Below are 23437 nucleotides of genomic sequence, written 5' to 3'. Positions count from 1 at the left end.
ATTTAAACAGTATATTAAGGATTTATATTTGGAAAGGGTGTTCTATGTAGAGCTTTGTAGACTTAATGTGATTATCACCAAAGGAACGTTAAACCCTTTGATCCTTGAACACCCTGAGATCACTTTCTGCACAATACAGTTCCTTTCCATCTGCTTTGCAATATGGAAACACAAATGTTGTGTTTATTAGGTTATTTTGCATCTTTAGTATCGTAATACAGTCTGATTTCCCAGTCATGTTCTCCAGCTTGCCTCGGCACCCTTCCAAACCCTGACCTCTGACAGCATCTCAAGGCTTTTGATATGAGCAGATGGATAGACGTGTCTCTTAAGGAGAAGATATCATCTCCATAAAGACTGGTGTCCTTCACCCCTTCTGATCCTCCTCCTGCACTTACCCACCTTATCTTCAGATCCAAGATGGTATCGAATCAATTTGAGTTCACTTTAATAAGACAGGACAACAATCAGGGCCTTAAATTAAGTGATGTTGTTGGGGGTTTAATTCAATCAGGACAGAGTCAGAGAAATTCCTTTCTGATATTGATCAGGGACGTGCGTCACTATTGATTTTCTCTGACATTTCCTTACTCTGACTCGTGTTCTGTGCTTCATTCGAGAGATTTTCTTTGTATTTAAGAGCAACTTCTTTCATATTTCACTGTCATCTACTGTACACCAGCTGATGCCAGAATGGCCAACACATTGAGTCCCATTTTTCTGGGACACAGTCTAAACTAGACTTTATGTGCCCTCAATATGAACGTTTGCAACCCCCCGAGAGTGCCCGACCTGACCCCAAAAATTGCTCAATTGACTTTTTCCATCCGCAGTTATGTGTGGTGATGGGGAACCATGACATTACGTTTGCACCACTCCAATGTGATCCCTTGCTTGGCGCGAGTTTTCGACACAGACTATAGCTCAAAACAGGTCACAGGATCAAAAGCGTCTCTTGCCTGGAGGAGCCACTGAGTCGATCCTTTCCATTTCTGCACCAAATGGTGTTTTCTCTCTTCCACTCTCTCTCTCTCTCTCTCTCTCTCTCTCTCTCTCTCTCTCTCTCTCTCTCACCAGTAACTTGCTGGAACACATTTAGATCCTGAGTAGAACTCCTCAGTGCCCAGTCATCACTCTGCGTGGTGTTTGAAGATTACTACGCTCAGAGACATCCTCACTGGGCATCCAGGCAGCTTAGAGGCCAAAATCCATAATCCCTTACCCTTCATGGGAATTCTCCATGCACTTCAACATGCTGAAATACAGCCCAGCTGCAGCAGCCACTCACGGTCGAGGAACTACTGCAGCCGGAGGCCGAGATAGATGGATGACATGTCTCGATGAATGGAGGAAGTTAGATTTAAAAATAAGTTATATACCGCAGATAGTTTCTGCCCAGAAATCTAATCTAAAAGGATGTTTCTTGCAGGGTATTTTTATGTCTAATGTATGCACACTACTTGAGCCTGTCATCATCCACTGGTAACTGTTTTATGTATACCATAACGGCCCAGAAGACATTATTTACTGAAAATATGGGTACTGTGGTGGGACTCAGCAGTTGCAAAGCCTTTCTACCAGGCATCTCAATAAAGAATTTCCTCTGAGGCTTTAGTGCTTTATTAAAAAGCGTAAATAAATGTAGGTCCTTAATTTAGTAATCTGCATGAGCAAGTCATATGTAAAGTTCAGTTGTTGTAGCTGTAGGACCAGTGGGGTTTAATTTTTCCTCCTCTAGGCTACACTCTAATGCTTAGTTAGTCTGCTCTGCTAAAACCGCTAAATGTAAAAGCTTGGGGAGTTTTGTCTTGCAGCAAACAACAAGAATAATAAAAGTATAACCTCATTCACATTAGGTATTTTGTCATTATGAAAGCATTTCTTTACCCTAAACCCTTTTTTTTGACATATAAGCAACAATAAAACGGAGATAAAAGAGAAAAGGTCAGAGCAGGTTTTATTCTAACATCAGGTAGCAGGGTCACATATGTTGAGCCAGTGGTTTCTGTCTCTGCACCATCTGTGCACACATTTTTTGATTAGCACAAAGTCCAAGTGATTAACAAGGATTTATGTTGTCAACTTTTCTGAGGCAGTTTGCAAGGACATCTCCGTCCGTCCGTCCCTCCCTCAGACTTCATACGTTTGTCTTTAACATGTTGAGCTCCAACTTGGACAAAAAGTCAGCATGAGTGCCCTTGTTCAGCGAGGAGCTGGACCGCTACCCAGCACTACCGGCCTAACCTGTATCAGAGCGTCGCAGCTCTCTCTCTCCCCGCTGTTTGGCATGCTCCGTGGCACCGAGCGCTGAGGGCAGAGCGTGTCACCGAGCTGGCACCGGCCTGAACTCATTCAAGGTTACTCTTTGATTTAATGGTGATGCATTTTTTAAAACCGCATCATCCCTCTCTCTCTTGCCACCGCACCTAGTCCATCTCTGTCACAAACACTGGCTGTGCGTCTCACCTTTAGCAGTAGAAGCACCAGGAGAGGTTGTTTAAGATATAAATCAATGGCAAACGAAGCCCCGGCTCCGGTGCAAGCTGGCCCTGATTTGTTTTGCCAGCCTGTTTTAAAGACAGGGTGGCGAAGGAAAACTGTTCTATATATTTAGAATGTGACATGGGAAAATGGTCTACTCATCATGCGGACAGCTTTTTGTATGGGCACTTACAATTAACACTGACTCCAAAGCCTTGATGTTTTGATACATAACCAGGTGTTATGGTTTAATTTAATACCTTGGTGAGTTTCTCTCCAGGTCTGAAGATGTAAATAATGGAGAAACGTATTAGTGTTTTTTTATTGTGTCTTTGTCTAGTATAAATAGCATCACTTACCTCTATACTTCAGTGATGTTTTTGACAAGGTGATATTCGGTAATCATCACCTCTCCCTGCTGTTGTTTCGGTAAATAAACAATGACAGCTCTCCGTATCATTAAAATAGATTTTCAACCAGTTGCTCTTTTTCTCTGAGATGCAGCTGCTTGTGAACAAGCTTAATTGTTGGAATATTAGCATTGGTGCACACTCGCCTCACACACACACAGATCAGACAACATTTAACTTTTTTTTCCTTTTCTTAACTGAAATTAAATCTGAGGTATTCAGGCACAAGAACATCAGCCTTTGTGTTGTGTGGCAGCCTGTTATGGATGGAGATGAGGATTTCTGATAGCAAAAGAAAAAAAAAGGTGATAAATCAGAGGATAGAAATGAGCCATATTCATGAGCCATGTAATCCTCTTATACCTCATGTCATTTTGAAAAGCAAACACATCTTTGACATCAATACTTGTGTGTCTGGTTTGACAAAGCTACCTCTCACAAGAATTGGGAAACTGCATATTCATGCCAGAAAGCTGATGAGCAGAAATGAGTTTGACAAATGCAACTTAGTGCTAAGATACTGAAGTCAACGGAGGGACTATGCACAGCTCTGCATGACTGATCAGCGCTGTATCAAATAATGGATAGGCTTCCAGTATTTCTGTAAATTAATTTGTTACATTTTAACATCTCTTCTTTTAGAAACATGGTTTTAAGAGCATTGTTCAAAACACCCACTGTTTCCTCTAAACTTCTGCCTTCATATCTTGTAAAACTAATAATATCATATGTTAAATTTTCAAATGGTCAATTTCATGAAACAAAGTATAAATCCAGTAAGAAATTCAACCTGCGAGTTGTTCTCTAACCATAGACTGCATATAAAGTTATAGAGGATGACCCCTAGCTCCTTCTAAAATCTGGTTTATATAGGGCTGGAACGAATTATTATCAACAATTCATCTTTTGATTTTGTTTTTATTGTTTGATATATCCTTTAGTCCATAAAAGGTCACAATTTCTCCATATCCCCTGGTGACATATTTAAATCTCTTCTTTTGTTCAGCAGATATTACATTTACAACTATAAAACAGAGAAAAGCAGCACATTTTGCATTTGAGAAGCTGGACCCAGAGAATGTTTTGACAACTCTGCTTGATAAATGAATTTTATGTTCATACAGCATTTCTGGCATGTCCGTCTGTCCTTACTTATCCCCTTTCTCCTTATGTGAATTGAGGGTCTAAGGATAGACGGGGTTGTATGCTGAACAGACTGTAAAACCATTTGTGATTTTGGACTATATAAATAGACTGGATTTGACAAGTTATGAACCAATTACTCATGGACTTTTTGAGAATTCATTAGGCAAAAATGCAGAATATTTACTAGTTCCAGGCAACTTCTCAAATGTGAGAATCTTCTGGATTTCTCAGTTTTATGTCATTAGAGATGGAATGGAATTTATTTGTGTTTTGGAATGTTTGTCACTTTGATCACTTTGGGCTCTGAGAACTTGCAATAGATTAATTGATAATGAAAATAGTTGTCATTTGCAGCTCTGTGAATAACAAACAATTAATTGAACAGAATACTTGTCTTTAAATTGACTAATATGTTTTGTTTCAGCACTACATTGATATATTGACAAATTATATAATTATACAGTCAGTGGGTGCTTGGGACATAATACATACATATATATATATATATATATATATATATATATATATATCAATCGATTAAAAAAATTAATCTAATTAATTACAGACTCTGTGATTAATTAATCGAAATTAATCGCATACATAATTAACGGTGCCTGAACCGATACTTTTTAAGAAAGTAAGAAAAGAAAACAAAGGGTACTAAACAACAGTTGGTGACGTTAAAGAACGGCTTGTTTATTGCTAAGGCCATATGGTCAACATTAAATGATTTAATAATAATGTATAACAATAACTTATTTCACTAGTAAATTGCTGTTGAAAGACAAAAACAACCACCAAGGACATTTACAATAACTTCAAATGCACCACGAAGCTGTAGTTTACCAGTTTCAGTCTGTTTTGTTTTTCCGACGGCAGCTCGGCAGCTGCAGATTGTTACATCCCGCTGTTGAGTCACAGTCCTCTACAGTAAAACACAGTCAAACTTCACACCGTTCAGCGTTATATATATATATATATATATATATATATAATATTACAATATATTAGGTTAACTTAACCCAGTACCGATTGGAAGGAAACCATTCAGTTACCAGTCAAACCCAACACAGTGGGTTGTTTTGGCCTGGTGTTAGACACAAAAAGCTTTAAAACTGTCAAGAGTAGAATATGAAATATAATATACTGTATGCAACCATACTACTACTGTATATACTTAAGATGGGTTAAATAACCCAATAGTTATATATAAATATAACACTAATGCTTGTCTTGGGTTTGATTGGTGACCCAGTGGGTGCTGCTGGGTAAAGTTAACATAATATCATGTTTGTGATATAGTGACCCAATCACTGATGATTTTTAGTGTGTACGAATGCACAAGACAGATTTAACAAGATGATGTATCTCAAACTGTTCCATTCTTCACTGTTTTTTGCAATGTTGAGATTCTGTAACATCAGCTGAGAATTTATGCTTATTTTTCTGTTACATTCATTGTAATTTGATAAGAGCGTTTTCTGATACTCCACATGCATGAGTGTCAAAATCTTCAAGGTCCGTTAAAAAAAAAAAAAAAGGGGGTTTAGCAGCATGATCAAATGTGAAAACAGCTCTTGTCTTCATACAATGTGGTAAAGAGTGGAGATTTGTTCATTTGGTGCTGAAAGCAACCGAGACATCCTGCTGACAGATATTTGAAAGCGGCCTAATTTCTTTCAGATTCATGATGAGCTGAGTAGCATTAGATCATAGATGTGCAAACAGCAAAATGGGAGAATTAGACAGTCGCTGTCAGCCATTATCCAGTGTAGTAAGAATTGACAACATTACGGTGCTAACATCCATTAGAGCAATTAGCTGTGCCTCACAGGTGCCCTGCAATTCAGTCTGTGAGACCTTTTATTAAAAGCCTCAGAATATTCTTAATCATCAAAGAAAAATCTCTATGCCAAATGTTACATAAGCAGCGGGACAGAATTAAATAGAGCGTAAACTTAATTTCATGTTGCCACAATTAATTCGATTCATATGGGCTTAATAGTATTGTTCATTTTCCTGCATATTTAGGGGTGAAGTGTTCGTACCTGGTTATGTCTGGGGGGCATTAAGTCTGACTAATGAAATGACTCTATCCTCTGTGGCGTTTTAATCTATTCACTGGGAAAGTAATTGACAAGCCCGCAGTATGTGCATTAGGATAGCTCTGGCACCAAAGGACAGCTGTCACTAAAGCAATTAAAATGACAAAGGTTCATTAATTCTCTCCAGTTTTTACCTGATATGAGACATTCACAATGAGTACATTTTCATTTCCGGCAGACTAATAGTGTTTTGTAGAGAGTAATTTATTTGGGATTTAAAAAAATAAAAATAAAAAACACCAGCCATTGTCTGATAGAGCCTTTAATATGTCAATACCTCACACAAAACTGTGCCCCAGGACAGCTTTCAGCCCAGATTTGAAATGAATTCTGCAGCAGGACATGATTTGAAATGACAATTGCTTGTTGTTTTTTAAACTAAGATACCTATTATTTCCTCGCAAACGAAATGTGATTTGTTTATAAATGAGGCTCGTAAGGATGTTTTACACTTTAAACATTTAATTTGAACAAATGTCTGTGAGTGAAAAAAAAAAAAAGAAGCATTACATTTTCACTGCGGTTGGGGGTCAAGCAGAAGAAAACCAAGATGCAAATAATTACTATGCCAACCACCTCTGACACCACGAGAGCAGAACCCAAGAACTTTCTAATCCACCTAAATGTCAAAGCAACGTTCGCAGCCCTCCCTCCGTGTGAATCTCCACAGGCTGCCAAAAGGCCAGTGGTTAGTCATCTGTTTACTCCTGCAGCTGCTGGGTGTCATTGGGACTCTGAAGGAGAAATCCCATGATTCTCTCTGCCATTTCTGACAGCTCCCGCCCAGACCACATTAATCAGGGATTGTGGGCGAGCTAGGGGATAGACGGCAGGCTTGAATGGCTCCGGCCCAGGACAACTGAACCGAGGGAGAAGATCTGGGCCCAAAGATAACTTAGAGACGTCCAAACACTGCCGGGTTGTAATGCTGTCGGTTTCATTCATACACATAAAGCTCGTTAAACGGACAGAGGAAACGGCTAGTTTTTCTTGTTGCCGGGTAAACTGGTGCTTTGAAATTAACATAATTTAAGAAGTCTTGGTTTTAAAGAGGAGTTAAATGAATCCCACTTGTGCAAATTACTCTCTAAGAAAAAAGATTTGCGACTGAATTCAGGTTATTAGATATCTGAGATCAGTTTGAGTTTAATTTCCCACGTTTTAATAATATAACTCTATAATCCACATTCCCTCTGTTTAATCATTAGATTGAGTTGCATTGAAGGTACAGTCAGTGATCTGAAAGTTAACAAGAGATTAGCCCATAGCGCTAAAAGACAAAACAAAAAATTAAAACCTGCAGTCACTCCCAAAGTGATTGACAATGATGATGTTTTAATAAAGGGACTAATACCAGAATAAACAACTAAATCTAAGCTTTTTATATTTCCAGATGCTAAAGATTGTTTTAAATCCGTATTGTTATTAAATACAGGAGTAAAACAGCCTGATATCTGCAATAATATCAAATTCAAAACACACAAAACTTGTATTATTTGACGTGTTTGGCAACTTAGGGCCAGTGCAACAAGCCGTAAACACTGACAAATTATCGCCTCATAAAGTTGAAATGACAAACTGTTAGCTCCATTAACACAGAGGAACGTTAGTATTTATTTATTTTATTTGAAGTTAAATATTCACGCTCCTTTGCTTTCTACCAACTCCTGAGGGAAATAATCTGCCTGTTTAGCTGCTAAATGCTCCATTATGTTCACCAGCTAGTAGCTAACTTGGTCTGTCTGCTGTTTTGTGCTGGGCAGGTGGCGCAAAGTGGGTTTGTCAGAGCTTTTTCTGTGTAAAAAAAAAAAAAAACCTGCCTGCTGCTTGTAACAATGCTGATGTGAGAGTGAATCAAAACAGTGAAGTTGTGGGTCGTAAAAAACAAAACAATAAGCTGAAAGATGTTAGAACGCTCCGCACACTCAGGCGGTAACTTTCTGTGGGTTTGCCACACATTTCACATTAGACATGATCATTTGATCCATTGTTGAAATATTGATTAGTGCAACTTTAGGTTATATTTGTGAATACATATGTACTATTGTATTATTAATTGGGCTTTAAACAGTACACAACATAGTATGTTGTATTTGCCCTCAGGCGACATCAGTCAGGGAACAGATCTCTCTCTCAGTAGCTCTCACACCCAAACACTTTTTTGCCAGACTGTTTACACTTGTAAGATTATGTGCATAATGAGGCAGCATTGTCTCTGCAAAGTGCTGCTTTAATTCGTTAAAGCTGAACAAACTGTCCCTGGCACATTTGGCTAGGGGTGGAGAGATATTAAAGTCACTTTATTGAGATGAAAGAACTGGCTCAAACAGCAATCTGAGACATTAGTCATTCCTTCTTCTCGATGACAGAAACATGCTCTCAATTTACGAGTCAGGTGCTTCCAGTGATTTCTGCCAGCCTTGTTCCTCCACATCATAAATTCCTCTTTATGCTCACTCATCCCACAGGCAGACCCCTATTCTTTAGCCTGCCTTGTCAGAAAATACACCCCATGTTGGCATGTTGGATGTTGTCCAGGCTGCCATTAGCAGTTACTGTGTTGCGTATACCATAGCGTACACTGTGAAAGAGCACTGAATTTAAATAGACAGCAGTGATTGCGCCCCTAGGTGCACATTTGTGCTTTTTTACAGGTTTTCAATCGGCACTTTTAATTCATTCTTTCTATTGTGTTGACTCTGCAGAGCTTCCACTTACACTGTGTTCATTTCCTCTAAATGCTTCACGTGGAGCCAGTGGCTCCCAATTTATGTAATGAAGGTTTAATAGCCAATTGGAACATCCAATATCATTAACAGCCAGTGTTAGTCTCATCCAGATTTTTTTTTGATAACCAGAGGTGCGAACGTTTGATAGGTTGAATGTGTGATTAGCACCTGCTGTTTAATATATGTCCTGTCTCCTCTGGAGCAAGAAACCACATTTTACCACAACTCACATTTTGACATACCATTTGTTCTGTTTCAGCCTTTGTTAGATGGACTTCCATGTCTTCTGCTTTTTCTAATATCTATTTTTTAAACCCTTTGAAACACCTTTGATCTTGTTTATTTCTCATCATCCAGCACTTTTTATATAAATGATTACTGTGTACAGATAGTTATTTTTGGATACTGCAGGGGCACTTTGGCTCTGACACCTCTTACTACTGGCTGATATCATGTTAATAATACAGGAGTTGAAATTGATTATACTGGACTTGTTGTAAGCCACAAAAATAAGAGCAATGTCTAAAATGGAAATCTGGGACTGAGAAAAGAGGAGCACAGTTATCTTTTGATTTTTTTTTAAGCAGCAGTGCAGAAAATGATCTTCTGTATCTCTGTTTTCTTGTGTGTCTTCTGCAAGTTTTATTTATTTATTGCGACATTTACTTGTTTGCATGTTTGATCTGATTGGAGCTTCCCAATGGTGTCATTTACCGTGTCCTTAAAACTGCTAACACATAACACAAAATAGAAATATAAGTACTTTTTTTTCTTTGTCCCCTGTGACTTGATGAAGATTACTTCTGACAGCTGCAATAACATGAAAATATAGATGGACGTTATTCAGTTGTTTACCATATTCGATTCATGCATGGACATGGAAGAGATTCCAACAACAATATCAGAGAGGTATATTCACTCTAACAATCACACTGCAGACAACAACACTCAATACATGTTTGCCCTCCAATGCATACTAACAGATTCTTCGTATTTGCATTGACATTTACGTGTTTGCAATGATTACTACAGACTGATTGGAAATGACAGAAAGCATGATTGAGACGGAAATATACTATCAACATAAACAACTAAATTAGCAGGAGAAAACATTAATAAAGTTGTTTTCTGGTCTTTGTGTGGAACCCACAATATTTACATAAATACAATCAGCATATTTTTACGGTTGGCTTGAGAATTTCCTTTCAATGTAAGCAGCTATGCATATAATATGAGTATCGCAAGCCTATAAATGCTTCCCTAAATGCTCTCATAATGACCTCGGGGTAGGTCTGTTCATTGGAGCAATATCAGTCTTGCGTCAAAGATATGTTAGCTGTAATAATGCCTGTCAACGTCTCAAGTTTGAAGCGTCTTGATTCCATTTTCATTCCAATAATCAATCGCTCAGGACCTGACAGCCTGTCTCTGCGTCTTTTTTTTCTTCTTTTTTTTTTTTTGTTGTCCTCGTCTGGTTATGTGATCACCCGGTGGGGAGGTACGGGGTGTCACTGTGGTAGTTGTAATCTGGACACACCTTCTGCACCAGCTTGTAGTCGGTGCTGTAGAAGGTGATGAAGATGCAGATGACTTTAAAGGGCTTGGAGCACAGCCAGGACACATGGCTCTGGGTCTGCTCCTGTGGACAGCTCTGCGAGGGGTCGTGGGCACACAGTGAGTTCCTGGTGCCCTTCTCTACTTTCTCGTACTCCACCCTGCAGTTGAACAGCTTGTTGTCCTTGGTCTCCAGAGCCGTCTGCTGCTGCTGCTGCTGGTGAGGGTGGTGGAACTGCTGGTGCTGCTGGTGGACCTGGAACTCCACAGCTTTGGTCGGTGGAACCAGTCCCACAGACACGTTGCCCTGACCTGTCGAATTGTGGCGGAAGTAGACGCTGAATGTCCCGTTACCATGATCCACGATTTTACCGGTGATGAGAAGGTTGAGCTTCACCGTCTTGATGTTAGAATGGAAGTCACCCCAACCGAACATCTTCTTGAATTTGCCGGTCTTGACGATGGGCCTCCTTTTTGTCCTGGATCGAGGGTCCCGGGGGTTTGAAATGTTGTAAAGCCAGTTCCACTGCTCCTGTTTAGAGAACGAGTCTGCCTCGTCATAGTTCACATCTAGAGAGGTGAAGTTCTCTTTGCCATAGAGGGTCTGGGACAGCAGACGGCTGATGGAGACGGCCTTGCTGCTTTCAGTCCAGTAGGTCTTCACTTTGGATTTTGAGCTTTCTCTCAAGTCAGAATTTCCTGAACTTGGTGAATCAGCACTGGTCACCTGGAAGAACAAACAAACAAAAGCATCATTACTGAAACATTTCAACTTCTAACCAATCAAAAGAGCTCATACTTCTCACAAGGCTGCACAAATTTAGTCACAATTTACCTCTGAAACGGCATCAAAATACATGTGGTGACAGACAAAACTCTGTCTGGGTATATTAAAGCTTTGTATAGGGATAAAATGTGCAAAATTCCCCACTCATGACCACCTGCTTATGCCCATTAATATTAAACTGTCCTCCCAAGAAAACTACAGCATCTGTCCGAACGTTTATTTAACAAAACGTTTATGCTCAAGTGACAAAACAGCTGTAGGAACTAGGCTTGTGTGTCGGGAACAAGGGAGGAAGTAGTTTGATGGTGACAGTGGTTATTATATTAACCATGATCATAAAGGTCCCCTAACATTACCAAAGTAGTAATTTTATCTCACACTGCAATGTTTTCCAAACTTAACCAAGTAATTGTTGTGCCTAAACCCAACCAAACCTTAACCAAAGCGTTTAGATTGTAAAGGCACAGATAAACTATGTGGTGCTGCTGACAGGGGCGTCAGATCAGAAAGTTTTTATGTTTCATTCTGGAGGGCATGGACAAACAACATATTCTATTCACAAATGACATATTCTGTTGTTGAATTTGGAGGAATAGTTAATTTAAATCTATCAAGTTGGAATAACCCCAAATTTTGCAGGATTGCTACCATGTTATCTGCATGTGAATTCAAAACCTTTAGAGTGGTATTGCAGTTTATCACAAATAGTTGATGCCCCCCAGAATTTGGCGATCAATTATAGGAAAACGATATGGGACATTTTTTCACTGTTATCTAACAATGTTATATAGGCTACCTAATCATCATCAAAATCAATCATCCAAAAAAGTCTAAATATCGGAAAATCATTTCCGGGTGGGGCCTACATATCAAAATTGATTAGAACAAATTTTAAATCTCTACATAATTAATTAATCCACAAAATTAAAAGAATGTCGCAGCCTCGGTGGACCAGACCAGTATTTCTTGGAACAATTTCACACCTTTCACCAAATTAGTTCCAATGCAGGACTCAACATGCTCTTCATTTATTTGCCAGATATACCTGTAAAAACGCAAACCCAGTGCGCCACAGCTGTAGCATAGCCATGGAAGCAGCAAACAAACGAATGGGATCAACGAGATAGATTCTACCCGACTTAAAAAAAAACTTGGCATGTGTTGCCTGACCATAGACGTAACCAACCCCGGGTAAATATTTGAGATGTATTTAAAAGATGGAGACAGCTTAGAGCCCAAAAGGACGCGGAGTTGGTAAAATCCCCCCTGAACAGGTAAGCATTAGCTTTAGGCTAATTTATTATGGCTACTAGGGATGGGCATTGTATGTCATTTCAACATGCGTGTACTCACTCACATTGAATTATCTAGAGTACTCAAGTTGGTTACTCGCAAAAACAATAGAGACACAGCCAGTAAAGTGATCCCGACTGGTCCTGGCTAATGCCGCCATGCAAACACGCCATAACTGCTAATGTTACCGGAGGACCAGGCAAGCGGACACAGGCTGTTTAAAACATGTTACAAACGTATTCAGCGGCCGTTGCCGACAAATGGTGAGTAATTTTAAGCAAAGAAAGGGTGGCTGTAAATCTAGTTGACAGGACTGTGAGTTTGCACTGTTTTCAGTGGTTGTTACCGTCATTTTAAGCCGAAAAAGTGTGTCTGTCATGTTATAGCGGTTGTTGCAGTAATTTTAAGTGGAGATAGGGTGGGCACGGGCTTTTATGAATGTCAACATAGCCAGCATCTAACATTAGCTGAGTTACTGCTATGGAGTTATAGTGCGTTCCATTTACCTCGGAACTCGGAAGCTGGGCATGATGTCACACCCGAGTTGAATGCGTTCCATTTACAAGTCAGATTTTCATTGTTTTCATTAGCTCTAGCCAGGTTAGCCATTGTTAGCAATGCCAGTTTATAACCAGAATCAGAATCAGCTTTATTGGCCAGGTTTGCGTAAACAAAAGAATTTGACTCCGGTTAATCTTTGCTCTCAAAGTACAACACTCACTTAACATATAAAAACAGAAATGACAGTAATAAATATAAAAAAAATACTGTTAAGTGTACATTATAGCAATACAATAGAATTTACAGTTTTACAAAAAATATACAAAAAAGAGGGAAGGAATAGTGCATAGTCTGAGATTTTAGGGTTTAAATATGAATACAGTGCAAGGCAGATCAGTGCAATGGTAATATATTAATAACAATATTGTAATTGTAGGATTGAAATAGGCATGATGTAGATGAGCCAAACAGTGATGATTGACTTTGTTCAGTGTGAGGGTGGGGGCTATTTCTGAGTGTTCAACAGAGTGACTGCTTGGGGAAAGAAGCTGTCTCTGTATCGGCTGGTTTTGGCGAACAGTGCCTTGTATCGCCTACCAGAGGGAAGGAGGGTGAACAGTTTGTGACCAGGATGTGAGGGGTCTGCAGAGATTTTTTCTGCCCTTTTCCTGACCCTGGATCGGTACAGGTCCTGGATGGAGGGAAGGTCAGCTCCAATGATCCTCTCTGCAGTCCTAATTGTCCGTTGCAGTCTGGCCCTATCCCGTTTGGTGGCTGACCCAAACCAGACAGTGATGGAGGTGCAGATGACAGACTGAATGATGGCTGAGTAGAAAGTGGTCAGCAGCTCCTTAGGCAGATTAAACTGCCTTAGCTGCTGCAGGAAGTATAACCTCTGCTGGGCCTCCTGGGCGTTGTTACGCATTACGTAACAACGCATTACGTAGTTTTTTGTGCATACAAACAGCGTAGCAACATGTCCACAGATATAAGTTGGACAGGAATGTGTGTACAACTGATTCAATGAGACACAAATAACACAGAAGTGCTTATAAATGTATGTTACTACAGCTTTCACAATTGTTGATGCACGGAGCAGCCATGTTGGATTTTGAGCTCGGGGTACGATCGGTGGTTGCCCGAGTTCCGAGCTCGGAAATCCGAGGTCAGGGGGCGTTTCCGACTTTGACCTCGGAAAATCCGAGTTCCGAGTATAAATGGAATGCACTATAGCATCTAGCAACATTGTTGGATGCTGCGTTCTCAACCTGGCAACCTCCGTGAACTTCGAGTCTGGGAAGAAGGGGCCGGGGGAAACGACTGTCTCCAGTATTTTGAATTTGGACTGCCGTAACTATTTTCAACGCTAGCTTTCAGTATTACACATTGGACCTTTAACCTTACGTAATCCAGGTCTTTAAGAATTGTCCAATTTCAACGTTCTGTCTGACATTAGCGTTGGGTAGACACATGTATGCTAACTGAGTGCTTTGTAGTTGAAATCTGGTGACATGTTTGTGGGATATCTTGCTAACTAACCAACAGACACAGGACCAAAACCAATCTGCTTTGCAGCAGTAAGAAAACACCAACAAGCTTTATCCATCCACAAGCACGTCAGCACCACTTACAAACGGTGTTAATACTGTAACCAACTCTTACAGTGTGTGAAAGATCTTGTGGCGGTTCATCCTAATCAAGATTAAGGGTATTCCTGCCATATCGAGATGAATGAAGCGCATCTTTGGTTCAGACGTGATGCAACAGCAGACTATTACCTGCTGAATGTGGCCTGAATGGATGATTGATGATTCATTCTATGTCTCTCCTCTAACAATCACACAGATGAGAGAGCGGCGATTCCCCGTGCAACCCCATTGAGGCCCGTGACAGTTATGTCCAAACCCCGGCCTACAAATGTGACAGCAGATCTATCTGGTCGAAGCGTTTACATTTTATACCTTCACCCTGCGATCGATACTCTGAAAATAAGGCCTTCTCTCATTCAGAAAGTTCACTGAATGACATTGTGGTACTGTACGCCAGAGTGTGTCTGTGGAGCTCTCACTCTGCAAACTGTTGCAGGAGTTGTGATCTTTCTCTGAAGTACGCGTTCATTTTAATGCACTTGGCTTCAGAGTGGAGGAGTTTGAAAAGATGGCCTCCAGTTGTTTTTGAAGAGGCCTCCATGATGGATGACCTGATGTGAATGAACCGTTAGTGGCATTGTGGAGATTTTGGCTTAGTAGCTGTAAAGTCTCTCTCCCTCTCTGAATAGAGTGACATAACCTAAGCGTTTTTAATACATGTTAAGTGGAGTCTTGTCTAAGCCTTTCAAACCCAGAAAATGTTTGGAGATAGACAATCTTTGCAGACGGTTGGTTTTATAAGAGAAAAAAGAAAGCTGCAGGATCTTCAGTGCAAAATGATTGTCGTGATAAGGTAAAGAGAAATGTTAATTTCAGCAGTTTCGTTGCGCAGTGGGGCAGTTAAGCTGTATTAATGAAGACCTCCTTTTGTCTTCCATTGCTGGAAACAAAAGTCTGTCATGTTGGCCTCACTGGTGATATATTGTAAAAAGATAAAGTGAGTGTGAGGATGAGGGTGGCTTTCTGTTCAGGATTTATTGGCACCATTATAGTCAAACATAAAGCTGCTTAGGATGTAAAAGTTCAGTAAAACCTTATCAGCCAACCAGCTATAACCAGCTCGGTTATGACATTACTTATAGTCTTTATTCCTGGGTTTAATAGTATTTCAGGTTTCAGCTTGTTTATGCTCATTTTAAAAGTGAAAATGGTACAAATAAAGGCATTTTATGGGATAATAAAGCCGCTTATTTAATATAATGGCTACTGACCTCAGATTGTTTCATTTTTTTTATTTTAAGAATATTTTTTTGACATTTTTAGGCATTTATTTGACAGGGCAGCTTAGACTTGAAAGGGGAGAGAGAGGGGGAATGACATGCAGCAAAGGGTCGCAGGTCAGAATTGAACCCACGACCTCTGCGAGGACTGAGCCTCTGTACATGGGGCGCATGCTATACCAGGTGAGTTACCCAGGCGGCCCTGACCTCAGATTTTTATACATATTGTGTGTTGCAAGGATAAAAATGCTGTTAAGGAAAAACTAGTTACTTGAGTTTAAACATGAATTCAGTTTTACATGTTTGCAATAATCGTCCAAATGACCTTTGACCTGTAATCCGAACTGTAAACCCCATTTATTTTTCATGAATATTTCTATTCTGAGTTGTGAAAAGACTGTAGTCTCTAATGATTAAATGAAATATAATTTTCGTAGTGCAGTAATTACTGACGATTATCAGTAACTGTGTTTCAGTCTCAGTGGAGTCCTGAAACCAGATCAAGGGATATTAGGAAACTGCTTTGAGCTGGTTTAAGTGACTGTCAGGCTAATTTGTGTGTGTGTGTGTGTGTGTGTGTGTGTGTGTGACATTTTAAGGTGCACCATCATTTTCTGCGACTTCATGTTGTGAATAATTTTGTAAGAGGAGGTGTCACTGGAATTTTTTGGGAGGGGATTTCTTCACTAGATTATCTGAAGTGCGTGCCAAGTCATCATCAGACCGAGGACCTTGTTGTTGTCAGGAACTCGTTCTGTTGTTGCCGGCGTTGTGTATGGTCCCCAAACTGTGACATGCAATTAGCTTTCATCTAAAGCACCTGACAGTCTCTGGATTAGAGCACTCAGAGGCACATTCACAGAGACCCCACTTCACGGATTAGAGCCCAACCTGTAATCCAGCCCGGGGAGATTAGGCAGATCAGAGGCAGTCCTGACTAAAGCAACGTTTATATCCAGAACACCCCGACTGACTGCACCAACACTCGGAGGGCCAAGATTTACCTCTTTGCCCGCTTCAAAAACATGCAAGCCAGGCACAAAGTGTGTTTGTGTGTGTGTGTGTGTGTGTGTGCGTGTGTGTTTGTGTGTTGGGTACATGAATGTCCCTGAAAGAGATACTGCAGAGAGAAAAGAGGGAAACTGCTGTTGGAAAAAGGACAGGAGAAAAACAAACATGGCAGCGTAAAGGTCAACAGTCACACCTTGATAACTTTGGGTTTAATATTGGTTTGAAAATATTGTTTTTTCTTAAATATCAAACTATATCATCCATGGCTAAAAGTGAGATTTATTTTGCACTTAATTGGCTTTAGTCAACTGATCAAATTAGTATTCATTGAGGGGATGCTGCTTTTCTTTGTGATAGTAATTTAAATATCTTTGGGTTTTGGACTGTGGGTTGGACAAAACAAGTAACTTAAATATGTCAACTTGACCTTTAAGACATTTAAATGAACATTTTCTGCCATTTTAAAGACCAAACAGTTGATCTATTAATCAAAGAAATAATTAGCAGATTAATCAATAATAAAAGAAATCGGTAGTTGCAGCCCTAAAATAGACATAAATACACCCAGGTAGTAAATCTACTCTCTGAGTGGACCAATCAGAGCACAGCTGGATAACATTGTTTGCTACTCCATAAGGGGACAATGTAGAAAACAAAATATACATGAACATGTTGATTCTACTTCATCACAATACAATCTGTTAAAACAATCTATGAATCAAACAATTTTCTTTCATAGAAAACTACAACATAGAAATAATACCAACTGATATTTACGGACAACCATTGGTTTCATATTCTTTACATTTTGAAAAGCTATCACCAGACTCTTAAAGGATAAGTCAGGTGATATTCTATATTTGCTTATGGTCAACAAATCCCTTGAGAAGACTCAAACCAACAATGAATTGATCCCACCAACTTATCTGTGTATTCAAAGCCTTCTTCCTCTGTTTCATAGAGCTCCATTGTTGTCCAAAAACTATTAAAAACACATCAATGAGCCACACTGTTGCACTGGGTGACATGTTCCTTCATTACCATGAACACACAGTTTATTTTGACTTAATCTAACACACACACCTTCCTTCTGCTGTACATAAATACTCACTAAAACACCCAATGTAGATTAATTCGCCGCTAAAACTAGTCCTTAACAAATGCACTATTTAATCCTGTTTGAGTAACATTTGCGAGTAACATTGGCTGAGAGCCCCAGACAGCGTAGGGAAGTTGTAAAAGAGGTTGCGAGACGGACTAACACGTTGTTGATTTTGATCTTTTCATCGGATTTGTTGAAAAATATAGAATTTTGTCAGCGTTATTCTTTATTGCTTGAGCAACTTTCAAGAATCTGCTTTAAGGGAAACATTTGGCTTCCCTCTGAAAATCTAAAACTTTATATAGTCTGCTTTTATAGCCTTTCTGCATAAAGACCAGAAAACATGGGAAAGCTAGAATGAGCTAAAATGTGAAAAACACACTGATGTAGTTCTTTTAAAGACCTGCTGATGGTTAATTTGTGTTTCACAGAAGTAAAATTATTGTCAGGTCAAAGCTTTAAAGCTATTGGTTGTCATCAGCTTTAAAGGTGTTTAGTTTTGCACTTCCATACAGTTACATACATCCATGTGTGTATGTGACTGTATGGAAGTGCAAAGAGACAGATGAAAGAATGGTTAAAAATCGAAGCAGCAGAGGGTAAAGGTATCCAGATTTATTTTGTCCGTGGTAACATTCTAGCTCCTCCCATTCTAGCTATTTCCCATAATTCAAACAAAAGCATCTTTAAACCACCTCTCTGGTAAATGTCTTTCAAACGCAGCATAAAAATCTGTGGATTGCCCCTTTTATACAAAAAAATACACTAACTTGGGCGCCTGGTTAGCTCACCTGGTAGAGCGGGCGCCCACATATAGAGGTATACTCCTCGAAGCAGCGGTCGCAAGGTTCGACTCCGACCTGCTGCCCTTTGCTGCATGTCATTCCCCCTCTCTCTCTCCCCTTTCAAATCTAAGCTGTCCTATACAAATTAAGGTCTAAAATGCCTCAAAAAAAATCTTTATAAAAATACACTAACTAACAGAAAGTCATATCGGTCAAATGCAGCAGTGTAAAAAAAGATTCAATTTGCAATATGTATTTAATATAGTGTTCGCATTGAAAGACATTCAAACGTATCTCATGATCATATTTAGAGGCTTTCATTTCATGGCTCAGAGTTATTCCAACTTTTCGACCTCTAGGTTGTTATGCAGGAGCCCCCCCCGCCCCAAACTCTATTTAACTGTCTGTTGTTATTATTCCCTGGCTCGGTGTAGGAGGCAGAATCCCTCAACAAGATAACACAAACAGCATCGGTATGCAGAAGTCCTTTACGAAACGACTCTCAAGATTGCCAGATGCAGCATATAGGCAGGCTGTTGGACAAACCTAAATGCTATCTACTCTTGGCGAGGCTGTGATAAGGCGCAGGCGTCCACTCTTTGAAACAGGAAGATAAACAACCCCGGCTTCCCTCGGGAGCTCGGAGGATATTCTATGGGCTGGACCCCCGAGCAGCCAACAAATTCCACCTTTTAATAGAACCATCGGAGGAGCCGGATGGCTCTGCGGTGGGCTGTACACAAAACCTTGCAAGGAAGAATGAAAGTGTGTGTCAGTTTTCATTTACCTGAATGCTTCGGCTGCTGGGACTGCTGTGTGGGGGAGGATTTGTGAGTGCGACAGTTCTAGTTTAACAGAGGACGGGGCTGATAACAGATTTGGGCTGCCACTTTGCAATCTTGATTGGATGGTGTGTGTTCAGCTTTCGACTTTCAGAAATTAATAGTTGTTTTTTTAATGTTTTTTGTGCTTGAATACCACACTGCAAAAGTTTTGCGGATTTATTTACTTCTTTCAAATTGACGGTATTAAACCAATGCTCCTGTCCAGAGAGGCTTAAAGCGTGAGCAGCTATTAGGGGTACGTTTGGCTCAGGGACATGTGGCTTTTGTGGGATCAAACCTGTGACCTTTCGGGTACGAGATAGTCACTCTAGCGGCTCGCTCCACCTCCCAGCAAAAGCATATTTTAATCTAATTAATGACCTTCTGATGCCATGAATCACAATTACTTCTACCACAACACTCATGTTCAAGAAGAAAAACCAAATATATTGGTTTATAAAATATCAGCTCCAAGTCTGTTTGAATGTTCCTCTACACAGGAAGGTAGTTTAAGAAGCCTTAGTGTGCTGATGCCGTCTTATTATCCAACTGTGCACTTGGGATATGATTGTCGTCATAGTCATTTACAGTGAATTTAACTTGTCTCGCCTTGTGAGGTCTCCCCGTAGTTGAGCTGATGGATGAACTAAGGGCATTTGACGCCCACTAAGAGTTTAGGTTCATACTCTCCCAGTGATATCAAAGTGTTACCTGAGGGGGGTCAGAGATGATGACAAATCACACAGTGTGTCAAGACATCACAGGCAGCTGTGGATGGAGCCGAGTCCTATCACTGCAGCACTGCTTTGAGAGGCCAGGGCACAATTATTACCATGACTTCTGAGGAGGATAAATACTATATGCAGACAGACTGCAGGATATTAGAGCGGGGGCAGTTTGAAGACCAAGAAGAAGGAGGAGGAAGAGGATGAGGAGGTAGGGGGGGAAAGGAAAAAAAAGAAAGAAGAAAACTAGCCACCAGTTTTTCAACTTACCCAGAGGAAAAATGCATAATCATATTATTTCACACACGACTTGGTTCAAAGGCGGCCAAAATAAGTTTGTGAGGTTCCCATGGGTCTGTCAATCTGTTGAAGGAGCTGCAGGCGAAAGCTTAGGATGCAACGAGTACGAAACAATTATGATCATCCCATTAAAGCATAGCGAAGCAATTTGGCAGCCCAGTCTGGAAAAAAAACACTCCCATCAAGTGATGCTATGAGATCAGCTCACACTACCATGATGCTATTGTACATATACACTCACATACTTGATAGTTAATGTTTGTCTTTATATTGTGACAATAAGGGAATCCATGTTAGTTAATGCTATTGCTCCTGAAATCGAAGAATTATTGTTGTTCCTTAAAAGCAGGAAGGCTCCGTAAAGTAAAAAAAGAAAAAAGGGAGAGGAAATGATTAGTGCGCTTAGTCAGCTGTGAAATTGAGTTTATGGTTTTCAAGACGGTGAATTCAATTCGATAATGGGTATTAAGTTGTAGAGAATAATTAATAGTAATTGACTTCTTTCCATCACTATGCAAATTAAACACAGATAACACCACGGGAGCTTTTTAAGGCCAGTCAAGTTTGTAGGGATTAAGTTTATGGAATTTTTCTTGGAGAGAGGAGTGGCTCCTGTTCTGCTTTGATTGCTTTGTTGACAGATTTATCAGTGGGTGAGGGGTTACTGTCTTTTGGAGGATTAAAGGAATTGGGTTGTCACAAACTGTCAAGACATTGAGTTAAGAGCATTCTGGTATGTTTGTCATAATGGGCTCAGGCGGTTCTTCGCCGTACTGTCAAATATAAATTTGTATTAAAGTGTGTCTGTAAATGGGAGAGAGGAGGGGACGATGCAAAGGAGGGATTGAATGGATAGTGCCGAGAGAGAAATATCCAGCGGGATTGTGGGTGGGTAGATTTGTCAAGATGCAGATTTGGATTTGGGAAGCTTGTGTTCACACTGGCATTGGTAGTTCATTTGTGACAATATTAATGTGTCACATCATTGAGCAAATAAAATCTGTCAGTACAGGATTCAAATTTAAAGAAAACAATTTCAAAACGTGGCTTTAATCTACTATAACACAAGGAAAATTAGTCTGAAATCAACCAAATGACATTTTGCTTTACATTTTCTAGACTTTCACATTATCAGATTGCTCCTGACATCTTGCACAAATAAATTCTAACAAAAATTTGGCGTGTGAGGTTGTCCTTGCACTAACCTGAAACTCACTCATCAAAATGTCTGTTTGCGCACATTCCTCGATATCCCTGCTACCAGACAAGTGCAGACCTTAATCACAGACACTGTAGATATAAAATTTGGAGAAAAAAAAGGCCAAATCAAAAAAACAACAACATTTAACTCACCAGAGAGATGACTGACAGCAGCAGAGCGGCAGCCCACAGACATGTGGTCTTCATACCTCTTTGTGGAGCGTTCCCCCTCATGTCAAACTGTCCCTGATCTTTCTTCTCAGCCGCAACAAAAAAATCTCCCTCTGACTGAGCCGGGATCAGCTGTCGAACTTGTAGGAGAAATATAGAGTGAGGAAAGGCGGTCCTAAGGCGAGAGAGCAGAGATGGATCTTCTCAGGCTCTTTCAGGAGGGTCAGATGTCTGCCGTTAAAACGCTTCAAGTGTCTGATGGGGTGATTTTTGATGCAAGGTTTGGAGGCGCTGTTACGACAACCGATGTGTTTGTACATCTGAGTGTCAGTGTGGAAGGAGGTTTTATATAGTGTGCTTTGAGGTTCAGAGAGAGAGAGAGAGAGAGAGAGAGAGAGAGAGAGAGAGAGAGAGAGAAAGATTGGGGGGAGGGATGGGGAGACAAATGGAGTGAGTGAGGAAGGGGGAGGGAGAGAGAAGACGGGGGAGCAGAGAAGGAGGTTCACATTATTGACTTTTGAGAAGCAACTTTTCTTTTAACATCGTCAGGGACTGACATCTAGTGGTTGGCAGCTGCAGTGGCTCTGCCCCCCCCCCCCCCCCATAAACGTCAATGAGAAAAGCTGCCATGTTGATCTCATATTAAGAAGGTGGCACCAAATATTCACAGCTTTCAATAACATCTTAGTCTCTTGTGTAACCCCAAAAAGAAAATAATATTTAGTCCTCTTTATTTCTACATGTAGTTTATACTGTATGCTGTGCCCCATTTAAGTACAAACTGTATGAAATGATTTGTAGTATTTAGTTGCACCTTTCAATAACGGCTTCTTCTCAAAACAATCACTTATCACTCGTAACGTGCAGAAGTAAAACACTTATTTAAATTATATATTTATATATATTTATTAAAATTAGGTTTCTTATGAAAATGAAAATCTGTTTTGTTTTTACTACAACTAATAAATAAAATGAGTAATTATTATTATTAATAACGTTGAATACTGTCAAAGACATTTTTGTCTCAGACAGACATCTCTATTGTAGAGGACTAAAGCAATTTTATTATCACAATTTCTTAAAGTTGGTGGTCTTGTGAGAGACACATGTTAAAACTAGTCAAAAACGAAGCAGCGGAGGCTGACTTTATGTTTTTTAAATAGGTCAAGCTTCATAAACACTGGATCCTACACATCCCATAATGCAACACAAAAGCATCTTTGTTAGAACATCCCTGCCTGGTAACACCCACATCTTTAAATCTTCATGCCTTCAGTTTGTAACTTAAGACTTTCTGGCACGCACGCACGCACGCACGCACACCTTAACTTTAAATCAAAACCTAAAAGTTATTGTTAATTTGTAAACTTAGTGGACAGGCTGCTTAAATACACCTTTTAATGAACTAGTTAAAACCCTGTTACTGTAAGAGCAGACTGAGCTA

General features: G+C 39.9%; 1 protein-coding gene across 1 annotated transcript; it reads right to left on the bottom strand.

The window, feature by feature from the left end:
• Positions 1–7942: 7942 nt before the first annotated feature.
• On the bottom strand, positions 7943–22544 carry LOC116036128 (neurexophilin-1-like). The gene is made up of 2 exons (XM_031279599.2): positions 21976–22544; positions 7943–11152 (listed from the first exon to the last, which is right to left on the bottom strand). The coding sequence occupies exons 1-2, from the start codon at positions 22054–22056 to the stop codon at positions 10355–10357; spliced, it is 879 nt and encodes a 292-aa protein (XP_031135459.1). The 5' UTR covers positions 22057–22544; the 3' UTR covers positions 7943–10354.
• Between the last annotated feature and the right edge of the window lie 893 nt (positions 22545–23437).

This window comes from Sander lucioperca, chromosome 10, assembly GCF_008315115.2.
Source record: "Sander lucioperca isolate FBNREF2018 chromosome 10, SLUC_FBN_1.2, whole genome shotgun sequence".
NCBI classification, from domain to species: Eukaryota; Metazoa; Chordata; class Actinopteri; order Perciformes; family Percidae; genus Sander; species Sander lucioperca.
The sequence above is the reverse complement of the archived record's forward strand: the minus strand, read 5'-3'. Positions and strand labels throughout refer to the sequence as shown.